A 22,889-nucleotide genomic window follows, 5' to 3' on the forward strand; every position below is an offset into this window, starting at 1 on the left:
CTTAGATTGTGCGGCAGCTTCCATTGGGATGATTGAGCTTTGGTTTCCTCTTCATAACCATTAACCCATGATTCGTTACTAGTTATGACCTTCTGGGACAATTTTGGGTCGTCGCAGACAGAGTCCAACAGCGTCTTAGCAATATTAATACGATGCAGCTTTTGGTCGAAATTGAGCAATTTTGGACGAATTTCGCGGCGACCGGTCTCATGCCCAAATCACTGGTAAAAATTGAATGGCCGGAGCCAATCGACATGTTCAGATCCTCAGCAACTTCTCTAATAGTGATTCGACGGTTGGCCAATACTATTTTCTTCACTTCATCAATGTTTTCGTCTGTTGTTGACGTGTTAGGGCGTCTGGCACGCTCTTCGTCATTTGCATGTTCTCGGCTCTCTGAGAACATTTTGTACCACCGATAAACGTTGCTTCGGTCCAAGGTAGCTTCACTATATGCCACAGCCAACATTTGGAATGTGTCCGCGCAATTAAGTTTTTTTTTCATTTTTTGGAATAGGCAAAAATGGAAGACGAGCCAAAACACGTTCAAGCAAATTAGCTCTCAAAAATTAACTGAAGATTCAACATTACCGAACTTGTCGATATAAGTGAGAGACATGAGTACCAACGTAACGCCACAGAAAAATCGAAAATCGAATACACGTAACCAGCGGAAATTCAAAGTTCGCGATACTTTTTGAACAGATCTCGTAGAATTCGGACAGGTCCTTTACATTTCACTGTTGTATCCGGTACATTTTTCGGAGCCATGCCGCGATATAAGTAAACGGTTTGTGTTTTGTTTATATTATTAAAACAAAAATAGATGCCTCAATGTTCAATGACCCCTAAAAGGAGGTGCGCCAAATTCATTGCCACACACACACCTAAATGTCACCCTTACCGTAGTTTGATTTCATTTCTTCACAGGCGACATGACCGGGAAGTATTCCGTCTATACAATGTACGAGGGGCACGAGATAATGTTCCACGTTTCGACTCTTTTGCCCTATTCGAAGGACAACAAACAGCAGGTGGAACGCAAACGGCACATTGGCAACGACATCGTCAACATTGTGTTCATTGAAACGGACGAAGACGACGATCCTGAAACGGAAGCTGACGCACATGCAGGATTTAATCCGAACTGGATCAAATCGCATTTTACGCGTATCCTTTTCATGCTTCAGTTACGTTGTATAGTGTATTAAGCAAAGAAATCATAATCAGTGTGGTAGTACTACTTGTTACAAAAAGTGGAATGTCTCAAATTCTAAAAACGGCTAATTTTTTCATCTACTAATATAAATTGTAGCTTCCTAGGTATAGGCAGTTTAGAATGACATGAACCTTAAGTTGAGCGAGAGGCGGGCGATATCACATTCGTAGTATACATTTGAAAAACATTCATCATCATAAGGTCGTCAGTCTTAAGACTAGTTGGACACGTACTTCCACTCTTTCCTATCTTGATGAGTTAAACTTCGCATTTCCCTAAAACTAGAACATTCCACATCCTTAACTATTTGCGAACAGTAATCTAACCTACGTCTACCTCTACCCCTTTTAACTCCTACTTCTGCCTCTAATATGTCTCTGACTAGACCTTCATGCCTGAGAAGGTGTCCTACCAACCTACCTCTCTAGAGTTCTCTGTTCTCCTATTCTTTCTAATACCTCTTCATTTCTAACCTTTTCTACCCACGTTATCCTCATCATTCGCCTATAACACCACATTTCGAAGGCTTTTTTTTCCGCCGCACCCACTGTCCATGTTTCGCACCCGTACAACGCCGTGCTCCAAACATACACCTTTAACAACCTTTTTCGAAAACGTGGAAATTGTTTTGATTCTAACCAAGTGCTTGGCTATCAGAAATAACAAGCTTACAGGAAGTGGTAAAATAAGAAAATTAAGTAAATGCTTCTATATGTGAAATTTCGCCGTTTTCGAGAAAAACATAGTTCAAAGTACAGGCAAATGTACTTCCGACCCGGAAAAGAAATGCAACAAAGCAACGTCGTTTTAAACAGCTGACAATTAGCAGCATCCGTGTTGTTTTTTTCTAAAGTTTTGTACTCATGCTATTTGTTAATTAATTAATTAATTAAGTGTGGTGATGTTACGCTGTTGATATTTACGTCATTAATCTTTTCACAGCCGGCACTGTTTACATTTTCCATCAATGTAATTATTTTTCCAATTCATGCTCAGGACCGGCCTTAGATTGTATCTTCTTCTTTTACTCACCATTGATTAATTAATTTTGACTTACAGAACACTATAAATTAAGCATGAGATGGGTTTAGCTTCATTAAGTATGTGTGAAGGTATAGTACCTATTTATAATTAAGATTTGAATATATGTCGTCAAACTTTTGGTTCATTACGATAAATATCACTTTTGGTTTTTCAATCGGTTCAACCTTCTCGAGAAATTCTATTTTCCTGAAATTTTTAGCATGTGGTTTCCTATTGCTGACAGAAAAGGATAATTCTCAAGAAGCCTTATTATTTTGTTATCTGAAAATTTCGTTGGGGGAAATTTTCTCCGAACGCTGCTTTTTATTATTATACCGCCTGTCTTTCTTTATTTTTCTCAAGAAATAATTTACTCGGTTTAGCACGCTTCTCTAATTTTCTAAACGAACAGAAAATTTTTTATTTCGCAGGCCCGGAGTTAGTTGATTACCAAATCAAAAAAGAACATCTTTCAGCATTTTGCTTTCTTAACGACTTCGTGAAAAGATTTCAGATCACACCAAAGGGCGAAATTAGTCTCTAAACGAAAAACAACGTGCTTATACGATTAACGAAACGTTTACTGCACGAACCATAAATACAGACAGGAAAAATTAAATATGTTTAAAATTTAAAGAATAATATAATCTAAAAAGCCAGATAAATTATTATTATCTTTTTTAGTTGAGTTCTGAGATGTATTTTCGAATGTAACTTGCACTTTGGCCTATGTATACAGTATCGCAATAATTCCAGAATAGTTCAGTGGTTGTCAGATGCCACATCTATCGGTAGGATCAGTTTACTTATTTTTATTCCAATTGAGGATAATAAAGACATGCTTTGGTGTCTAAAATGACTTTTTAGCGATGTATTTTGTAGTTTTTTGTTGTGTATTTATTTACCCAATCTCAAACTGAACAAAAGAAAAAAATACCTTAATTATATGCTGTAGATATACTTCCTTTGTGAATTGTTATGTCTTGCAAATTATTAACTAATTCGTTGCTTAAGAAAATTAAACATCTTAATCTCGAAGTCGTGTCGAGAATTATGATCTTAATAACGTTAAATTGCTCTGCACGATACACCTCGCCTAAAAACTTTGCGAATAGAAGCAAATCGGAAATATCTTCTCTCTTCTCCTGAGCAAATATCTTCTCTTTATTACGCGCAGATATCTGAAACATGAACTTCGTTTACCTATAATAATAATAATTATAAATAAATAATGGTAGATCTTCCCGTGCGGTGCGATGAATTAAGCTTGGTGCTTTTATTAAAGTGCACAAATTAGAATTTCAAAAATAGAAGAATTGCAGGTCATTTAGGCACGTGTGAAAAACGTAAGATATTAGGTGTTATATTCTTTTAATTTTTGTGGAGGTTTCGGTAAAATTTATATACATATTAAAAGAATAAACGGCAAGTAAACACACTAAATCACACTTAATCTGATCTAACAAATAAATAATACATAAGTAACAGAATACAAGACAAATGCTACAGTGATGCTGGTAATCACCAGCTGATTGAGTGCAGCGTAGCGGACCGTATTTCTTTACCAGGGCCGTAATTGAATTTACTTCTACTTTCAACTACGTTTTTCTCGAAAACGGTGAACTTTCGGACTACAAGAGATACAACGCGTTCTGGAAAACCTTAAATCCGAATGGAACTGACTGGATATGGACGTTCTTGGTCCATTACGAGCTCAAAAAATGTATAATTGTAAATCTTTTTTATTGGAGCTTGATTGCTGTAGCATAGGATTGGATATTCTCCCGCACTGGGCACTAGTAAATATGTGTTTTGTTAAAAATAATTTAATATACTAAATTTAATGTATTTCTTTACAAACTACAACAATAGTCATTTTGATTTTTAGGTGTTACGTTATATTAAAACTTTTTATATTAAGATTTCAAGTTCTTCGTTCGCATTTATCTGTCCTAAATGTATTTTTGTGTTTTCCTTAAAATGATTAGATGTCTTTGCGGTGGTAACGATGAATTCTGATGGCAACTACAGATTGTCAGTATTTTCCGACGAAACGGTGCCTCTCTTTGGCCCGGGTCTCCCCTGCCCGCCTGTTTTTAAGGACGCTCAATTTTTTAGGGAATTCCTACTGGTCAAGCTGATGAATGGTGAAAAGGCAACCTTTGAAACACCGACATTTGCAAGAAAACGAAAAAGGACTCTGGATATGCTCATAAAGGACCTTTACTCCGAACATATGACGGACACGAGAATGGTGAGTGAGCATATTTTTTTTTTACTGTTAGGACATTTTCCTTTCGAAAATTGCTCTTTATCATGTATACAAATTGGGTTCAAATAATAATATTATTTTGATGATACAGGTAGTAGTTACTACTACAGAAGTAACATGTTCCTTATTTACAAGAATAACTGAAAAAAGGTTTATACGTTTTGAAAAAGAAAAATTCGGTAAATGTACCTATACAGCATGAAGCAAACTGTTGCTTGAAGTAAAACATTTTATTATTTAACACATACGTACATTGAATTCTAAATACCTAGCACTTGATACGCTATTACGCGTTAATCTCGACGCATTATAGTACATTCAATTTGAATTTCACCGTCTATAAAAGCAAACAATTGTATTTTGCATCAGCTAATGATAACTAATTCTAATTTATCCATAAACGGGTGTCTAGTGTTCAATTCGCAAACCCAAACACTAATTAAACTGGAGATATTTAGAACATTATAGGAGATTGGAAACATTTTTTAGGACACTTTGTTCGAAATTTAGTGTTAAACCCAATTCCACCAGTCAAACATAATTGTCTTCATACTTTCCCGAACGTTCTCGATACTTCCGGTCGGGTTCACTTTAGAACAATCTACTTCAAAACAATCTCGGATATTCGAGGGCATTCTAGTTGAGGACCACTCTAGAAATATTTTAGTAGGTGCATTGCCACTTATTCTAAATTGGACAGATCTTACACATTGTGTGGAATATTCCTAAGAGTTTTCAGAAGATTTTGCTCGGAATATATATAAAGTGATCCCCATTACTTATAAATTCTAGCTGAGAACAATCCTACATTTGCGAACACTTAAGCTAAGGGCAACCTTAGAAACATTGGAAGGACATTCTGATAGATTCTTACTTACTCTAAACGGGCGTTTGGTAGCTGGTGGTTGACTCGTAAACCCATACATCTACCAAACATGAGAAATTTTGAACATTATAGGAAATTTCAAGTATTTCCTAGACCATTTAGTTATCGAAATGTATGAAAACATCCGAATATAGTGCCAAACCCCAACTCTATCATTTAAACATTGCGTTCCTCGAACATTCCAACACATTCTCGATACATCTGGTCTAACTTACTCTAAAATAATCTAATTAGGGATTATTCTATATATTCGAGAATATTTTAGGCTGAGAGTCACCCTAAATACATTCTAGTATGCACATTCTCACTTATTTTAATCTGAACAAATCTTACACAGTACAGTACATTCCAAACAATTTTCAGAACATTTTTCTCGATATATAAACATATAAGATGCCCTAATATAGTAATAGAAGTCATCCCATTCACTATACATAGTACATTTTGAACATTCTTGAACTTTATATCGAATCATCCTCATCACTTATACATAAAACAAACAATTCACAACTTCACTTAAGTCCACATACGTCCATGTCATAAAATATCGCCAGGTAACAGATGTTAATTTCCATAATTAATCCTGCAAGTTCGGGCATCTAATTATCCTTTCACACCAACGTGGGCTTTTAACTTTTGCGTGAAAGGAAGTGCGAGAATGTCTGCCTCGATCGTGAATACAGGAACGATAAAATAAAGGAATGCCCGAGCGTCATGCTACCCTCGGCGCGCCTCCACGCCACCATGTTCATCATCATGTAGATACGTGGAGAGAATTAGAATTTGTAAATGGTTGAAGCTCACTCTCGTTATTTTGCGTCTGCATGAACGGAAATGGATGCATCCGTGATTCAAATGAGCCCTGCTAGGGTTCGTTAGTCGGGATGTTCCCTAATGAAATTTTAACGCGGCGGGGTTATCGCTCGTTGTTCAACGAAGGCTTGGTATTGTCCTCCAACTGTTCGAATTCTCCTATTTCTCGGGATTTTGATCGAATCTCTCCCAAATTAAGTAAAAGTTTGCATCTCATTAAATATTAATATTATTTTAACTATAAATTTATTAGTTGCGAAAACTTGATTCGAGTTCTTATGATGTGATGTTATTGTGTGTAATTTGATTGCATATTTCAAGGAACAATTTTCATAATTCATATTTGTATACAGTAGCTTTAAAGTTCGGCGTTTTCAGATATACGCGACGAATAATTTTGTATGAATAACGGTTGAATAAACCCCCAGCGTCGTTTGCACTTAAAATGGTAAATACTGCGCGTAATTCGCCCACGTAGCTATCCATAATTTGCGTTCTCCGATTTCATTCGATTTTTCCAATTTTCTCCTTTTATCAATAAATTCCTACTTGAGTAATTTGCATAAAAGAATGTTGCGGGAAAATCTGATAGCGCCTGCTTTTCCTTATTTGATCCTTAAAGACAAAGCTTTGAACATTTTTACTTTAATTTATGTATACTGTATACTGGAAAAACGGGTTTCAATTTCGGTTCCGGAAAACCAAATGCTTCGAGAAATTTTTAATCTTCTTAAGAATTCCGGAACTCCTATTGTTAAGCAGGTAAATATGCGTCACTCAGGGGGTATGATTAATTACCTTTCTCGACATTACTGTAAAGGTTTCCGACCGTCGGTCGATCCCTGCCTACGGGCATACTCAAAAACCGTCGGCAATCAATGTAACAATATATTATATGATGATTCAATTACTAACACTGAATCTTTACTATTATTACTATCATAACGTCATCAGTCCACAGTGTTTTGTATCACAATTTCTATGCTAAATTTATAAGGCCTATAATTTTTCTTCAAACTTTATCCTATCTAAAAGAAAAACAATGAGAAGTTTGGCTTATCTTCCTAGTGAAATAAGATGTCACTAATACAACAGTTGTTACAATAGAACAGTGATATTTAACATTCCATTTGAACACTTGATTAATTCTGCGTCGTTTTAATTTGCTAATTCAATTAGTATTTGTAATTCATTAACTAGTTCAGTTACTATTAACTAATTTGCATTGTAACTGTTCAACTGAAAATCCACTGATTCATTTTAAGAGAGTATTGAAGGAATTATTTATAATTTCGGTATTTTTAGATGTAAAGAGGGTCCTGTTTTTCACGTTTTGCGTTGGGTCTGCTAATGCATATCATTAAGTTGTTTACAATGCATCCCTTTTAGAGCGTTCGTGTATTTGGATACTGTTAATGAGAATCAAATCCCTATAAAATATGTATTGAATAACCGCCCACATCTGATTATAATTTTAAAGCTCATTACGTTCTGTTATGGTCAGCGGTGATGTTCAGTCAGTCATATTTGCTATTCACAACCGGCAACGATGACATTACACGACACTAACTTTAATTCCACATGGACGAGTACGTATTAGAATGATTGTATTTAACGAGAAGGCCGTTCGATTTTCGTGAAATTGGTTTCTATCACGGGGTCGTAAACACTATTTATTGTTCTTCACAAGATACCCGGTAATTTCCTGCCTTTCGATCGGATTAATCATCACGGTAGTAGGTTTGCGAAATCGTTGGTGGAATGCAGTGATGTAGCTCGCAGGAAATAATCGTGTATTTTCAGGACTTTCTAGATAAACAGTTTCCGTATGGGGTTACCCTCGTTACGTAGATATATATCTTTAAATTCACAAACGGATCTGACCTGGATAATAAATCTGCATAACAGAAATTCAAGGCTTACATTTTTTTTTAAGAATTAATGTAATTTTATTATTAGTCCACATTATCCTATTGTATGAACTCTCACGATTAGTTTCGTTCAACTATTAGAATACTTCCAAAAAAATAAATTATTGACTTTCGTAGAGTCCTCTGGTCCCCTATTCTTTCTAATATCTCTTCAATTCTAACCTTCTTTATCTACGGTATCTTCATCATTCGCCGGTAACACCACATTTCGAACACTTCTAACCTTTTCGTTTCGAATTACTAAGTTATAATCGTTCGCAAGTATAGAAGTGACTTCTCTTTATTGAAGGCGACTCGACTTTGCGCTATCCTCTACTTTATATCTACTACTCCTTCCGTCCTTACTTATCTGACTTCCTATATACCTAAAATCAGCCACTTCTTCTAATCTATCGTTTCCTATCTTTATATTCGCTCTCCCTACTTTTTCTTCCCTTGCCTACTAATATTTTTGTGTTACTTTTATTTATTTTCATATAATACTGTTTTGTCAATACCGCTTAAAAGTTATCTAGTTGACAAATTAAATCCATGATTTTGAGATGCTTTGCTTGCTCTTTGCTTAACTGCAGACGTTTCGCCGTGCTTAATAGATAGTATTTTAAGTGCGTTGTATCTCGATCAGCGGCTGAATGTGTTTAAGTCAGAGTCGGAAGCCAATGATCCAAGATCTATGAAACAAAATACACGTCAACACAAACTATAAAATCTACATGTTTATATGAAGGATACAATATTAATTTTGATGCAAATATGTACGTGGTAAATTGTTCATGTAATCTTTTCCGTTTTGTCAAAAAACATTTCAGTTAATTATTTTCAGTCCGCCTTCGCCGAAGAATTTTGATTAAATTACTTCTTATTTTTAATCACAATAAAAAACCGAAGAATGCGTACCTATACGAATTCATGCTACACCAAAACATTCACGGAAAGCAGTAGCTGCCAAATTATAATGTATTTGCAAGATCATTTGATAAAGACTTACATAAATTTGATGTATTCCTGTTAACCAAAAAAACATTTTTAAATTAATTGTAATTAGGAATTAAAATTCACAAAGAAATTTGGTTAACAATTTTAAATCGCACAGAATTTTTGAGAACTTGTACTTGTATAATCGAAATAGATATACTTCATTTACTTTCTCTAGCGATGTGCCCCTTCCAATGTCTTGAATGCGCGCTGGCAAAATCGTAGGTAGGGAGAAAAAAGCTCATTATACTCTCGACTCTTGTTCATTAAACATACTTTTTCATGCAGTACCTGCCAAATGTTTTGTTTAATCATGAATAGTAGTGCGAGTCGAAAACAAGCTTTAAAGTCTTTAATATGTCTTCAAATATAAATAAACATCTCGGTGATATTTTCAGTAGTAAATGGTACCAATAACAGCACATTTGAGCAATGCAATTGTAGTGGATGAAATGGTCAATTTTTCCGTACAGTACTGTACGGATTATACGCTCCTCACCGGTTAATAGTTTGGTCGAGAGTTGTCTCCTTTTTTTTTTGGCCTAGTGCTGTTCTTTTCTACTTTGCGCCGGTCAAACTGAAGATTACATCGCTACAGAAACTAAACGAAGTATACACACTTTATATAATACCAGTGAGTTTTAACATTTTTGTCGTCACGATGGACGTGTACCTGTACGTCTTATCGTATGATTGAGAAAACTGACCGATAACGACAGAGAATGAAATAAGGTAAGAAAATAAGAATAAGGCAATGAAGGAAAAGTAAAAAATAGACTTCAATGCCTTACCGAGAATCAAGGAACGTCAAGCTGGTGAAGCAAAATTACCTAACTGTTTTTTAAAATAAACTAGTGTTGCTGTCACTATCATATAGAAACCGTTATTGCGGTACGATGTAAGTGCTTATTATTTAGTTGTACATATTGTTAAATTCAGGAATAAATTCAGCTTTTGATGTTGTTGCGAAATATTAAAAATAAAAAGAGAGGGTAATTGTTTATAATGTAGGGCTCAGGGCAGGGAAAGGGCGAAAATGGATAGGAGTATGGGCAAAAATGTGAAGACAGGGGGTGTAGGTGAAAACATAAAGAATGCTTTTGAGCAGGGACGGAGGGGTGGACATAAAAAATCGAAGAGAAATAAAGTAAAGTTTTTCGTTAATACAAAATATGTTTCCTTATTGACTTCTGTATCTAACATACCTAGTACCAAGGTACCAAAACATATCTATAGTTCATTTGTAAAAGAGTGACCAATATTTATGGTGATGTTCTGTTTGTAATGCAAATTGTACATTAGCTGTCTACCCCCTCGGTATATAGCCCTTTCTGAAATTAGCTGACGCCTTACGCCTACCTTCTATGTCCACTATGTTGTCCTTTAATCGAAATTTTTAATTAAAAATCGCTAATATTTTAATGTATTGGACGCTAGTAAATATGAATATTCGATAGTAGGGTTATAGATATTAGATAGGATGTATTAGTAGATGTGACTAAAGGTCAAATGACGAAATCATTAAGGGAAATTAGGCTCCGGTATGAAAAGGCATTCCTGATTGGGATAAATTACATTTTACGTACCTTCGATTTGTATAAATTTTGATAAGCTCAACTAGTAGTAAATATTACCCTTTGTTCCTTGGTTGTATTAGTTACACCTACTCCCAAAATTCAACGGCCTTTACTTTAAATATTTTGACTCTAAGTATATTTCAACGTGAACTAATTACCTACAAGGATCAAAGATACCAAATCTACCCTCCTCTAATATAATTATTATACTTCAAAGGGCTCCATGATTTAATAACTATAATATAGTTTAAAATGTTCACAAACTCCGGCCGACTGCAGTTGACATTTATATATATATATAAACTGATTTGGTGACCTTATAAATAGACTTACATAAATAAATGTACGTGTGAATATGTACATTTTGTTCACATATATTACTTGCAGGAGTGTTAAGTCAATAATATCCCTATTGTTTAATAATTTGATTTAGATATAAAGACATCAAATGCTTATTGAGCATAATTATTAAATAACAACGCGTTTCGGTTTCTCATGACCATCCACAATGTATAATTCATATTCCGTTGAAATTTTTCACCTTTTTTCTATCCTTACTTCAAGTCTCTTATCAGCGTCTCCTCAACCACCATGTACCTACCCACTGTCATAGACCACTCATGGTATGCCGATGACCAAGAACTTACTGAGCGGCATTATACCATTGCTGGGCATTTGAGAAGACACGAGATCGATTCCGAGTCCATCTACCCTAGTCTAAATTCTTTTGTTTCCATGAATCCCTTTTTACGTAAATGCTGGAGCAGAAATATTCTACAGATAATCTTTCACAAGATTCTGTCTTTCATTTCTTCCGTTTCATCATCTTTCTCATTCCTATCATCCACTTATTCCTACGCTTTCTAAAGGAAAGAGGAAGAAGGTTTTCCTCTCTACCCTCCGGCGTAGTCCAGAGCGACTAACCGCCTGTATCATCAGTAGCTGGTGGACTCAACAGCTTTTCTCCAAGAGCTTAGTATTCTTCCTTAGAATCCTAACCTGTCTGTGGTACTTAGGTATATTACAGCTTAGCGACGATTGTCAACGGTATTATCGCAATAGGGCTTTGAGGGACAATCAACTGTTTATTAATGGACTGTGATTATTTTTCTACGAAAGGTAGAAGAAATACAAACTAATAAAGAAATTTCGTCGTTTGCTTCTTAGAAGTTCGACTTTGTATCTTTCCAAACTAACAAGAGAAGCCCTTTTTGCCATTCTTTGTTATAATTTTCAACTCTGGTAATGGATAACGAGATTCCAAGTAAATATCGCCAATTTATAATGCAAATACTACCCTACGCGCATGTATGTCACATTATCAGTTGTGACAATTTGAATTGATTGGAAAAGTTTCAAACCAGGTCACGTTGACCCAAGAATTGACACAAGGGAAAACTATTTGCACAAATGTAATTTTCCGTTATGTGGCCAAGCGGTGTCAACATTCTACTTTATTACAAAATTGGTCGGTTTTCAAATATTCGTAACTTGCCTGTCACACCCCATAGTGTAATATATGTCACTCATGATTTGTTTGTCTGTTTTATTTTTAGTGTGGCAAAATACTGTTATTCCTTTTGCATTCCAACACTTCCTCCTCTTTTAAACGGATCATGACTTTTGTAATTTTTACTTGAACTATTTTAGTTTACATGGGCTTTTTTGAATAATATAGCATTAGGGCAGGGGTCCGCAAAACCGCGGTTCAATTTTATACCAAACACAACACTGTAATGCTGTTGAACTCATCTAGCAGTTAATAGTTCAAACGAGATATTTACCAACATGGTAATAATGCTAACCTACTTTTCAGGAATATGAATAGTAGAAATATATAATTTTAGTAAACTTATTATGATGATGGGATTCAATGGGAACCAATGGAAAATTCGTAAATTCCATTCAATACCATTTGGCATAAATGGAAAAAATAATTGTTTCTATTTACAATATAATTCCATTAATATTTACATTGATTTTCAATGGAAACCAATGCAAAATTTATAAGTTCTATATAAAACCATTCATAAATGAATAGATAGATAAATAGAAACTCAATTGTTTCCATTTTGAATAATTTCATTAATATTCTTATCGTTAGATATGAATGGAAAAGTTTTATTTTCCAAAGAATTCCAATGAAATAATTAATTAAGAAATGAAATATTTTTTGGTTTTTGAATTATTCGTTACATAGATTTTAGTTTCATCAGTCTCGTTCGAAACGATTAACAATAGGTGTGATTAATGTTTGTATGTTCTTTAATTCTGAATGAGATATTTGCATGCGTACACATTTAAATTGAATATTATTAATTGGTCTCAAACATATATCCATCCACTATTTCCAAGTCATAAACCCGCTAATATTATATTATTCTTACGAATAGTTTAGGATAATTCGTTTACTATAACCATTAATGGCCACATACTATTAGCCTTTTTCGATACAGTTTTTGCTTGCCCAAGTGCAAGAGTAGTGATATTGCCAATTAGGTGGTGGAAAATCAATAATCTAGTTTTACCTATGCGTGCATGTTGGGGGTACGTGAGGGATCACCACGGCAGTAGAGTGAGAGACAAGCAAGGTAGTAAGACGTTTGATTAAAACGGTATATTTTATTTAGACGTTGAGCATTTTTGCTCTAAAAAGACGGAAGACGTATTTATGGTGATTACACGAAGACGTATGTNACGGTATATTTCATTTAGACGTTGAGCATTTTTGCTCAAAAAAGACAGAAGACGTATTTATGGTGATTACACGAAGACGTATGTATTTTGGAAGACGCGATACATTGAATATCGAATATAAATTGTACATATTTAGTTCCTGTTTGTTACTCGTTTTGCTGTTTACTGTTTATATTCATTATTATGTTTATTATATATGTATTCAACTACCCGGAGTCTTTTATTAAACAACCCCTAGACAAGTGAAAAAGCTTACATTAGAAGCATTGTTTGAAGATTTTGAACGTCAGAATATAGAGGAGGCCGAAGTCATCTGTGAGAGTGATGTAGTTTTATCAGAAGCAAGTGAAAAAAAAATCTAAACAATCATGAAGAGCCAGACATCCAGGCATGTGCCTTGGTTCAGGTACCTGAAGAACCAAATTTTCAACAAAATAGTATGGATTATGGAAAAAAGCATGCTGATGAAGTTCCAATGGAACGCAATGGGATTTCCATTGCTCAACGCAATGGAATTTCCATTGAGTTCATCAATGGGGAATGGGAATCCCATTGGCAATTCTCCATTTATTACCATTAATTATTATCAGTGGTAATTAAATGGCATTTTTTTAATGGAAATTGAATAGAAATTTTTCCTACGGGAATGCATTTCAACGAACTGAATCTAAAGCTTCAACGAAAAGGAAACACTACATTTTTCTTTACTAGAAGAACTAGGCTTTTGAAAATAAATTACTTCTTTTGGCATAAAATATGAAGATATTACATTTCCAAACAGAGCTTCTATTGACACTGAAGGCTACTTCACAAGAACTATAAAAAACAGTAAAGGATGCCTTTACTGAACGATTTGATCAGTACAAAATTAATAAGCTAAAAGAAAACAGCAAAGAATTAAATTTTACTCCTATTAATATTAATGCTGGTTCGTTTGAAATCCAATTACTAGACTTAAAAAGCAAAGATTTGTGAAGTTCGAAATTTACAAGTCTAAGTAGGAGCTTAGAAGAGCTGCAGAGGCAGAAATTTCTTTTGATATCGGAGCATAAGTAGACAGCTCTAAAAAAGATGCCTAAACTTGAGACACTAATTTTCGGTACCTGGAATTGTTTTCCGAAATACTATGACCAAATAAAAAAATGGATTTTGGTGCGCTGACCATCTTTGGGTCAACACATCTGTACGAGCAAGTTTTCTCTTCTATGAACTCAATGAAGAATACGCTAAGAAGTCAATTAACTAATCAAAAAGTCGAGTCTTAAACTAAAAACTACTAATTATGTGTCGGACTTACACCAAAACTTTATAGAAAAATGCAAGGTCACCGTTCGCATTCATTTTTATGTAATATAATTTCAGTATTGTAAACGACGAATTACAAATTCCTGGCCCTTTAAAATACATGAAACAATATTTTTAGTGTGAATGACTCTTCCAGCTTTAAAATATTTGCCGATCCCTGCAGTAGGACATTCTGAATAATTTGAACTTTTTTCGAATTTTGGGATGTGCTACATGAAGTTGGAATGTCAATCATGAAAACTACAAACAAAACTTTTGGGAGTTTCATTATCACCAGTCACTAATGGTGGTGGGCGGGCGGGCAGTCCTTCCGGACTACGCCGTAAGGTAGGGCGGAAGGCTCCCTTCAGCCTCCTTTCAGGAATTGTGGGAATGGGTGGGTGGTGGTTCGGGTGAGAAAGTTGACACGGACGAAATGAAGACAGAAGAGAATGAAAGATTATCTGTGGAATATTACTGCCTTAGCATTTGCCTAAGCGAAACCACAGAAAAACTTGGACTAAAGCAGACGGACGCGGAATCGTATCGGCGTCCTCCCGAATGCTAAGCAATGGACTAAACCTCTAGCCCATGCCGCTCGGTATGAATAGTACAGCATCACACATCTGTAACTTTTAGAAATATCTAATCAAGGCCTTCTTCTGACTTTCTTTCCTCCTATTTCTACCTCTAGTTCGATATTTTTACATTATAATTCTTTAAACTGTTTTTATCCTTTCACTTTGTTTATTATCTCTTGATTTTATTGTTTATTGGGACGTATGTCTAATTTTCAAAAGTTTTTCGTTTCAGTTAATTAAAATTACGTCAGTTTCTACACAGTCTGATTGCTACTCTCGGTGTTCTTAATAATGGTGATTATTTCACTTCCTATCCGACTGTTGTCAGTGACATATGACATGTCAGCTCGAATGAGAAATCGCAACGATACAAAAGTTGACGAAACAACCGAGCCAAATGTTTTTGCTGGAGAAATGCGATATCAACGTTGCGGTTTTCACCCAATAATAAATAATCAAAGTTTAATTTAAATGAAACCGCTGTCGAAACATTTAATTAACCTGCCATTAAAATTGTTTTCACTACGTGTTCTATAGAACAGCCAGGGAGAAAACGTAAAAGATCTTAATTTGCTAAAACTGCTTTACATTTGATACGGTATTGTAAACAAAATCATTTAGGAGATTTGATATTCTGGCCCCTTATTAAATTCTTGGAAGTTTAAAGGGTTAACTGACCAGCAGCATAATTTTAAATGGATCGAATATCCAAATAATGTGCTTTTGAATTGTTACCTACATCTACAGGGTGTTTGGTAATGTGGTCCATAAGGGAATTATAAAGTTTTGATATCAGAATAGAGTATTTCAATGACGCTTGTTTTAATGATTTGGATTAAAGGAATAATCATCATTGGATAACAAGTTATGAGAAAATCGAGTTGTGTATTTAACTAAACTTATGGAACCACTAAAACTTTTACATCCTGTATGTTGATTGGAATAACAGCTTCATTTCAACAATTTTTTCCTATCGTCGCTATCATAAGATTATTTATAGTTGAGCCCGTACAATACCTACAGTAGTATTATTTCATCCCTTGTTCACACGACTTGTTCTTGGTTTAAGTGTAAAGAGAATGTACTATGCACTAGGAGGTACAATAAAAACGAAACGTAAGTTTTTGGATCATTGATATGTCACCGAGCGGCATGCCCTAGAGGTTTAGTTCATTGCTTAACATTCGGGAGGACGCCGGTTCGATTGCCGGTCCATCTGCCTTGGTCCAAGTTTTTCTGTGGTTTCCTTGGATCACTTAGGGAAATGCTGGGGCAGTAATAATCCACAGATAATCTTTCATTCTCTTCTGTCTTCATTTCGTCCGTCTCATCTTTCTCACCCGAACCACCTCCCACCACTCCTGAGAGGAGGCTGAAGAGGGCCTTGCGCCCTACCTTCTGGCGTAGTCCATGCTACGTTTGTCACATATGCAGAAACATACCTACACATCGTTCCACTAGACAGGTAACAAGCTATCAAGCTTAGAAGATACAAAACAAGCTTTCCCTCTTTAGCAGTACCTTTTTTCAGATGGATTGAAGGTTTTTAATGTTGCCAAAAAAAAATGAATTTGATTGTGTAACTAATTACCCACAAAGGTTTCTTCGCCTTGGTCGTAATCAAAGCAGCGTCGTCCAAGTTTCCAAATTCGGACTATAGATGAGCAAATGCTCAAGTGCTTCCAAAAAGATTGTTTCCTTTATGTAGCATCTTTCGCCGAAAGAAACAATTCTGCTTCATCAAATTATTGATAACAGTGGACAGTGTTACTATACACCTCTCATAATAGAAAACAATGAGCAGTATACATCTGCAATTCCTTTTTCTTTCAACATCTCGTCAGAAGTGATACTGTGACTTAGAAAGCAAGCTCCCTCTGCTCATCAAAAGCCTTTCACAAACTGGGAAGGCCGAGAAAGCCTAATTGCCGAGATTGTTCGGGAAAATGATCAATTATGCACATCCGAATGATATTTCGATTTCTACAGTAATTTGTGATACTGAAAGTCGTCGCATTGAAGAGCTTCAATCAGGTCACGTACTGCACGAATGGTTGCTTCATTGATATTTGTTTAGGGTCGAGATGCATGACCGTCGTTTGCTACTGATTCTCTTTTCTCTCTGGTGCTCTTTAAAACCTTCCTGCAAGGTTTGTCCAAGTTTTTAAAATCAATACGACATTTTAAACATTTCTATTACATGCTGGGAAACCTGTCCAAAAACTAAAACCACTCGATGATCACTCTTTAAAAATCACATTATCAAATCAGTTTCTTGTTAGTCAGACAGTTTTGTAGTTAACTATTATCTAGATGAACAATACTACAAAGATACCACACATCATATACTTTTTAATGAAATAAATACAAAATTCTCTACTTATAGGCAGTTTTACCTTTAACTTTCATTTTAATGTCAGCAAAAGTTATTCAATTCGTTTTCGTGATGCCTCAGCTGGTACTGCACCTGTAATAGGATTCCTTTGAGGCTTAAATGAAATTGGCAGTCTCAATTGAATTAAAGACATCAGATCTCATCTAACTGTGAATTAGATTTTACCCCCCATGCAGTTTGTTACACAAGGAGATGCAATTGTAGATACATATTGATTTGACTGAAACTGGTGCATTTTACGGTAAGATAAAAATCTATCTTATAGTAGCTCAAAAAACTTTGACTAAAACTAAATTTGAAAAGGTAGTATATAGTTGTTTTTTAAAAAATATATAGCGACTGATAAATTTGCGATCTGTGGTAAGTACTTAATGAATTAAAAATATAGTTTTATATTTTTTTATTCATTCAAGCAAAATACACTTTTTACATCCTAATATAAGACCTCTGGAAATATTTCTTTCGATTTCTCGTCTTCAGCCCCATAACTCTTTTTTTAAATTTGAAAAAGTAACTGTGAGTCAGGTCTGGACTGTAGGGTGAGTGGTCAGTTTATGTGAATCACGCTGCTTTCCGGGAATTCCTCGCAACCATTCACGTGCCTGATCCAGTAAATTAGCGTAATACTGACCTTTTATTGTAGTCCCATTGGGCAAGTAAATAATCCGTAAAATTCCTTTGCTTTCCCAGAAAACGGTAGCCATAATCTTCGACACCGGCTTTTCTATTTTGAATTTATTTGGCAGTCTTTGTTACTTTTTTATCCACTGCGTCGGTTTTTGTTTGGGGATCATACTGACGAATCCAAGTTTTATCAACGGTCACAAAGCGGTTACAAATTTTATCCAAATCATCCTGATACGACCCTTTCTCTTTAATCATCAGTGCTTGTCGAGAGATCTGGGCATTCACGGTACTCTACATTACTACGAGGCGTCAATATCCGGTACCCGAACCGGATCCAAAATAATGCCGGATCCACTGAGTACTGGATACAAACCGGGTACTCGGCCTATCTCTACTTTGATCTTTGACTCTAACACACAAATACATACATATATGGATTAGAAATCGACAAGTGGACGAGTAAAGATTTTGATGTTGTTTACATGGATGTATGTTTACATTAGATTCATAGAAGTCCTAACTTTAATTTTGTTTACATTCATAGAAATGTCTATATACATACAAAATTGCAAATAGTGCAATGACTCTGTCGTCGTATACGTCTTTGTATGTATTGCAAATTTGAATAGAGCTCATAAAGTTCAGTTACATTGAAATCCCCCAGGACAACGCTCCTTCCAGATCATCAGCTGCTTAATAGCGGTGAACGGAACAACTCACGTATGTACAAGTACACAACTTTATCGCTTTCAATGGGAATTCAATGGCTTGAATTTTTTTAATGACCCATTTTCTTCGGTAATATGGAGAAATAAATTTTTTGATGTTACTTACAACTCAGCAGTTGTTTATGCCTATACTATACATCAGAGCCGGGCAAACTCGGATCTTTTGCATCCCGAGTTATCCTCAAGGTTAACCAAGTGGATCCTCATTGATCCTGCGAGTGCGAGTGAGATGATTCTTTCCTTTTCTTATCCCTTCCATTTCGTTAATGAGTCCCCTCTTCCATAGGTAAACCCAATAGTATTTAAGTTGGGACAGTGGCTTCGCTCGTCTACGGGACGAAGGGGCTTGATATGGGAGAAGAAAAAGACAAAACAAAATTATTCATTACTGCTTACTCTCTCGTACTCATTGAAGGGTATGGAGTGACTTAAACTTATTTCATGTAGCGGCTCCTGCGAAGTTAAAGTTTGCCCGGCTCTGCTATACATGACTTAATCATAAGCTGATAAGCATATCAGTGTGGAGACATAATCCACGTCATATGACATACAAATTAGTGAGCCGAACGTGATAACGAAATGAGTGCCTACTGGGAGAAACTCAGTCGGGAGGATTTAGAAAGGAGCCACTTTCTATTGGTTAATTAGGTAAAAGCGTCAACCCAACTAAAAGGGTCCACATTAGGAAAGAAAAAGAACAGTATTGTTAAAGATTTGTAAGTGTCTAAACGAAACGGTACATATGTATGTAAGTTATTAGGAAGAATTGAAAACAGAGATTTTTAACAAGTGTAAAGAAAGGTAGGTACAAGAGATGTAAAAGTTAACATGAATGTTCTCATATCAAATTACACCCATCCTTGCACAGTTTGTCATTTTCTTTGGTATTCAACGTGAATCGTTTTTAATGAATTCCGTTCTCTGATGTGTCGTTTTCAGACTCATATCGTGTTGTATGCGCTCTAATTTCTTTACATTTACATTAAACGAGCTAAAAATAGAATAAAAATCAATGATAAAAGTTCAATTCGTTGGAAAGCAAATGATTTTAGATTTCTATTTTTATTATTCTTTATATGCAATCGCACGATCTCATATTATTAGAGACCAAACGGGGTTCAACATTATGCAGTTAAATACATAAAATTATAAAGACATTCAAATTGAGCTTTTAGGTAGTTGACCAGAAATTACTATATATATACTACTTAGTTTGTATAAAGAGCAACAGGCAGTTATAGAGCTGCTATTAATTTAGAAATTCGACAAAGATTGCTAATGATGTATGTTTTGGGACACAGCGAAAAAGAAAAGATTAGATGCGTTCGAAATGTGGTGTTACCGGTGAATGATGAGGATACCGTGGATAGAGATGGTTAAAAATTACGAGGTATTAGAAAGAATAGAAGAACAGAGGACTATGGAGGTCAATAAAAAATAGGCGAGATAGGCTGGTAGAGATATATTAGAGGAAGAAACAGGAATTAAGAGGAATAAAGGTAGATCTAGATTAGATTACTGTTCGCAAATGGTTAATGATGTGGGATGTTCTGGTTTAAGGAAAATACGAAAATTAGTTCAGGATAGGCAGGTCTAGTCAGAGATATGTAGGAGGCAGAAACAGGAATTAATAGGAATAGAGGTAGACCTATATTAGATCACTGATAATTTAAGGATTTAAGATGCTCCGGTTTTTTTTTTCGCTCAGGTTAGGAAGGAGTAGAGATGCGTGTTCAACCAGTCTTAGGACTGGCGATCTTCCGGTGATGATGATACTACAAAGTAATAACTAATGAAGATTTCGTATGAGACACCTGCCTTGGCAATAAGGCTTATCCACACGCCAAACCAGTACAGTCATGTCAGGATCAAATGAGAGGACATTCTGGAATCTTTGCTTCGTCAAACGGATAAACCTCAGAAAGTCGCCGTATTAGGACCAATTAACCCATCGAGTCTAACACCTGTGGATGTTGAATTCCTAGGCACTTCTGTCCTCGAAGTACCAGTATCGACTACTTCGTTGATTTCCATTTTGCCGGATATGCGCTATCCTTCAACCTGCTGGTTAACCCAAGCTGCATGTACTCTACTGTCGCCTAAACTGTGCAGCCCCCTAATCGGTCAAACTAAATACCCGATGACAAATGGTTGTTCTGTCCAAAACGTTTCTCGTCGTAACCTCTCTGATGGATCAGGTTACTCTTAACTCTACGACATCGCGTAAGGCACACCACTGTGCTAAGACATTTATTTCGTCTTGGACATGGGTGTAGAGTCAACCACCCTGAGGACCGCTAACTTTTCTGTACCCATCGACGTACCCATGCAATTTTTACTGTAGGTGTCGGTGACCACACCGGAAGAGTCTTCTTTTTGAGGGGCAAGCTTTATAAAAGTGGTGGCGGATTCATCCCCACGTCAGTCTACTGCGTTTGTGCTGGGCTTACATCGCGTTTGAATGCCACCTGCTTCTCACTCTTTCCTCGTTGGGTGCTTCCGGATCTTCGCCCGTGTCCGTAGGCTATTTCCTACTTGCACTTTACTCCAAATGCCCGTCATAACCTCCTTGTACTAAGCCCCCCATCGCGACAGGATTTTCCACTGGGGAGTATGGCGAATATCGGTCAAAAAATCTCCTCCTGTTATGACCTAACGTAAGCCACAACTATGAATTAGGATCCTCAGTAACCTAATTTAACATAATATGATTCCACCGCTGGACCACTACCATATCCTTAGTAAACACACTTCCATCACTTCAGTTAGACCTTTAAAAGTTAACTGATTCCAAACACGCCTTTATCAACATCCCTAAAATGCATTCAATTACTTTTTATGTTAGGTAGACGTTGGGTACGAGAAATTCTGTCCACCATAGCAAATCGAAGCAGTTTCGCTCTTTAGAAGTAATAAATTCAGTCGGTGTTAGCTAATAATTATAGTACAGGTCTGTCTTTAAGACAATTAATGACAATTTGATGGGGCAATGTAATCTTTTTTGTTATTTTTCTTTGTACAAATCCTTCGATACTCAAATATGATTCGGATCTATCTTGTCGCGTCTTTTTTACGTTGTTATTCAGATGCGTGCGAGTAACGTGAACGAACAATAATTGGTGTCTTTATATTTCATATTTAAATTTCCGGGTTATAGGTTTGAGAATGAAAATTGCCTGCCATTCGTATAGCTGGAATAATAAGTTGTCCTACTCTGGAAATGGAATTTGTGATTTACGTGAGGCATAGTGGAAAGGAAGTCTTTTTAAAAGGTCATCAGAACTGATCAAACCTTGAAGTAGATATAAATTCATATGAAAATTTATGAAGTTAAGAAGATAATAAAGTTGGTGAATAATGCTTGCGGAACACATTGGAAATGATACTTCCTATGTAATTTTATACCTTTAGACGTTACCTTAGGTAAAACTGTAAATTGCTTTCCGTGGGAAATTCATTTCGTCTTGTGAAACTAATTGTAATGCTTTAGGAAAATATAATTAGTGTAATTGATAAGTTCATTAATTATTAAAAAGTTAATTAATGTACAGTCCTATAGTCGTGTCATTTTAAAGATAAAAGGAGAAAGTCAATTTTAATACAGTTTTTCTTACCAGTTAACATCATTGAATATAATAATAATAATTGAAACTGCAGGCAAGGGGCAGCCCAACCCTGGTAGTTAAACTAATTCAGTAATACAACATCAGTCATTGGAGTAGGTCAGTATGTTACTATAGAACAATTGTTGTTACAATGATGTGACATAATGTTTATTAGTTTAAACCAAATCACCACTGTAGAAGACAAAACCTTGATTTCATAGAAGATATGTCCCAAAATAGCGCGCATCGTTGGCTTCTCTCATGTGATACTCTGAC

General features: G+C 35.6%; 1 protein-coding gene across 2 annotated transcripts in view; it reads left to right on the top strand.

Moving 5' to 3' along the window:
- Nucleotides 1-22,889, top strand: part of LOC108743016 (GTPase-activating Rap/Ran-GAP domain-like protein 3) — a 142,652-nt gene that overhangs the window by 73,866 nt on the left and 45,897 nt on the right. For both annotated transcript variants that reach the window (XM_025974914.1, XM_025974915.1), the window contains 2 exons: nt 931-1,170; nt 4,231-4,496. In XM_025974914.1, the coding sequence (XP_025830699.1) occupies nt 931-1,170; nt 4,231-4,496 (506 nt within the window). The remainder of the gene's footprint in view (nt 1-930; nt 1,171-4,230; nt 4,497-22,889) is intronic.

This window comes from Agrilus planipennis, unplaced genomic scaffold (genome assembly GCF_000699045.2).
Source record: "Agrilus planipennis isolate EAB-ADULT unplaced genomic scaffold, Apla_2.0 scaffold19, whole genome shotgun sequence".
NCBI classification, from domain to species: Eukaryota; Metazoa; Arthropoda; class Insecta; order Coleoptera; family Buprestidae; genus Agrilus; species Agrilus planipennis.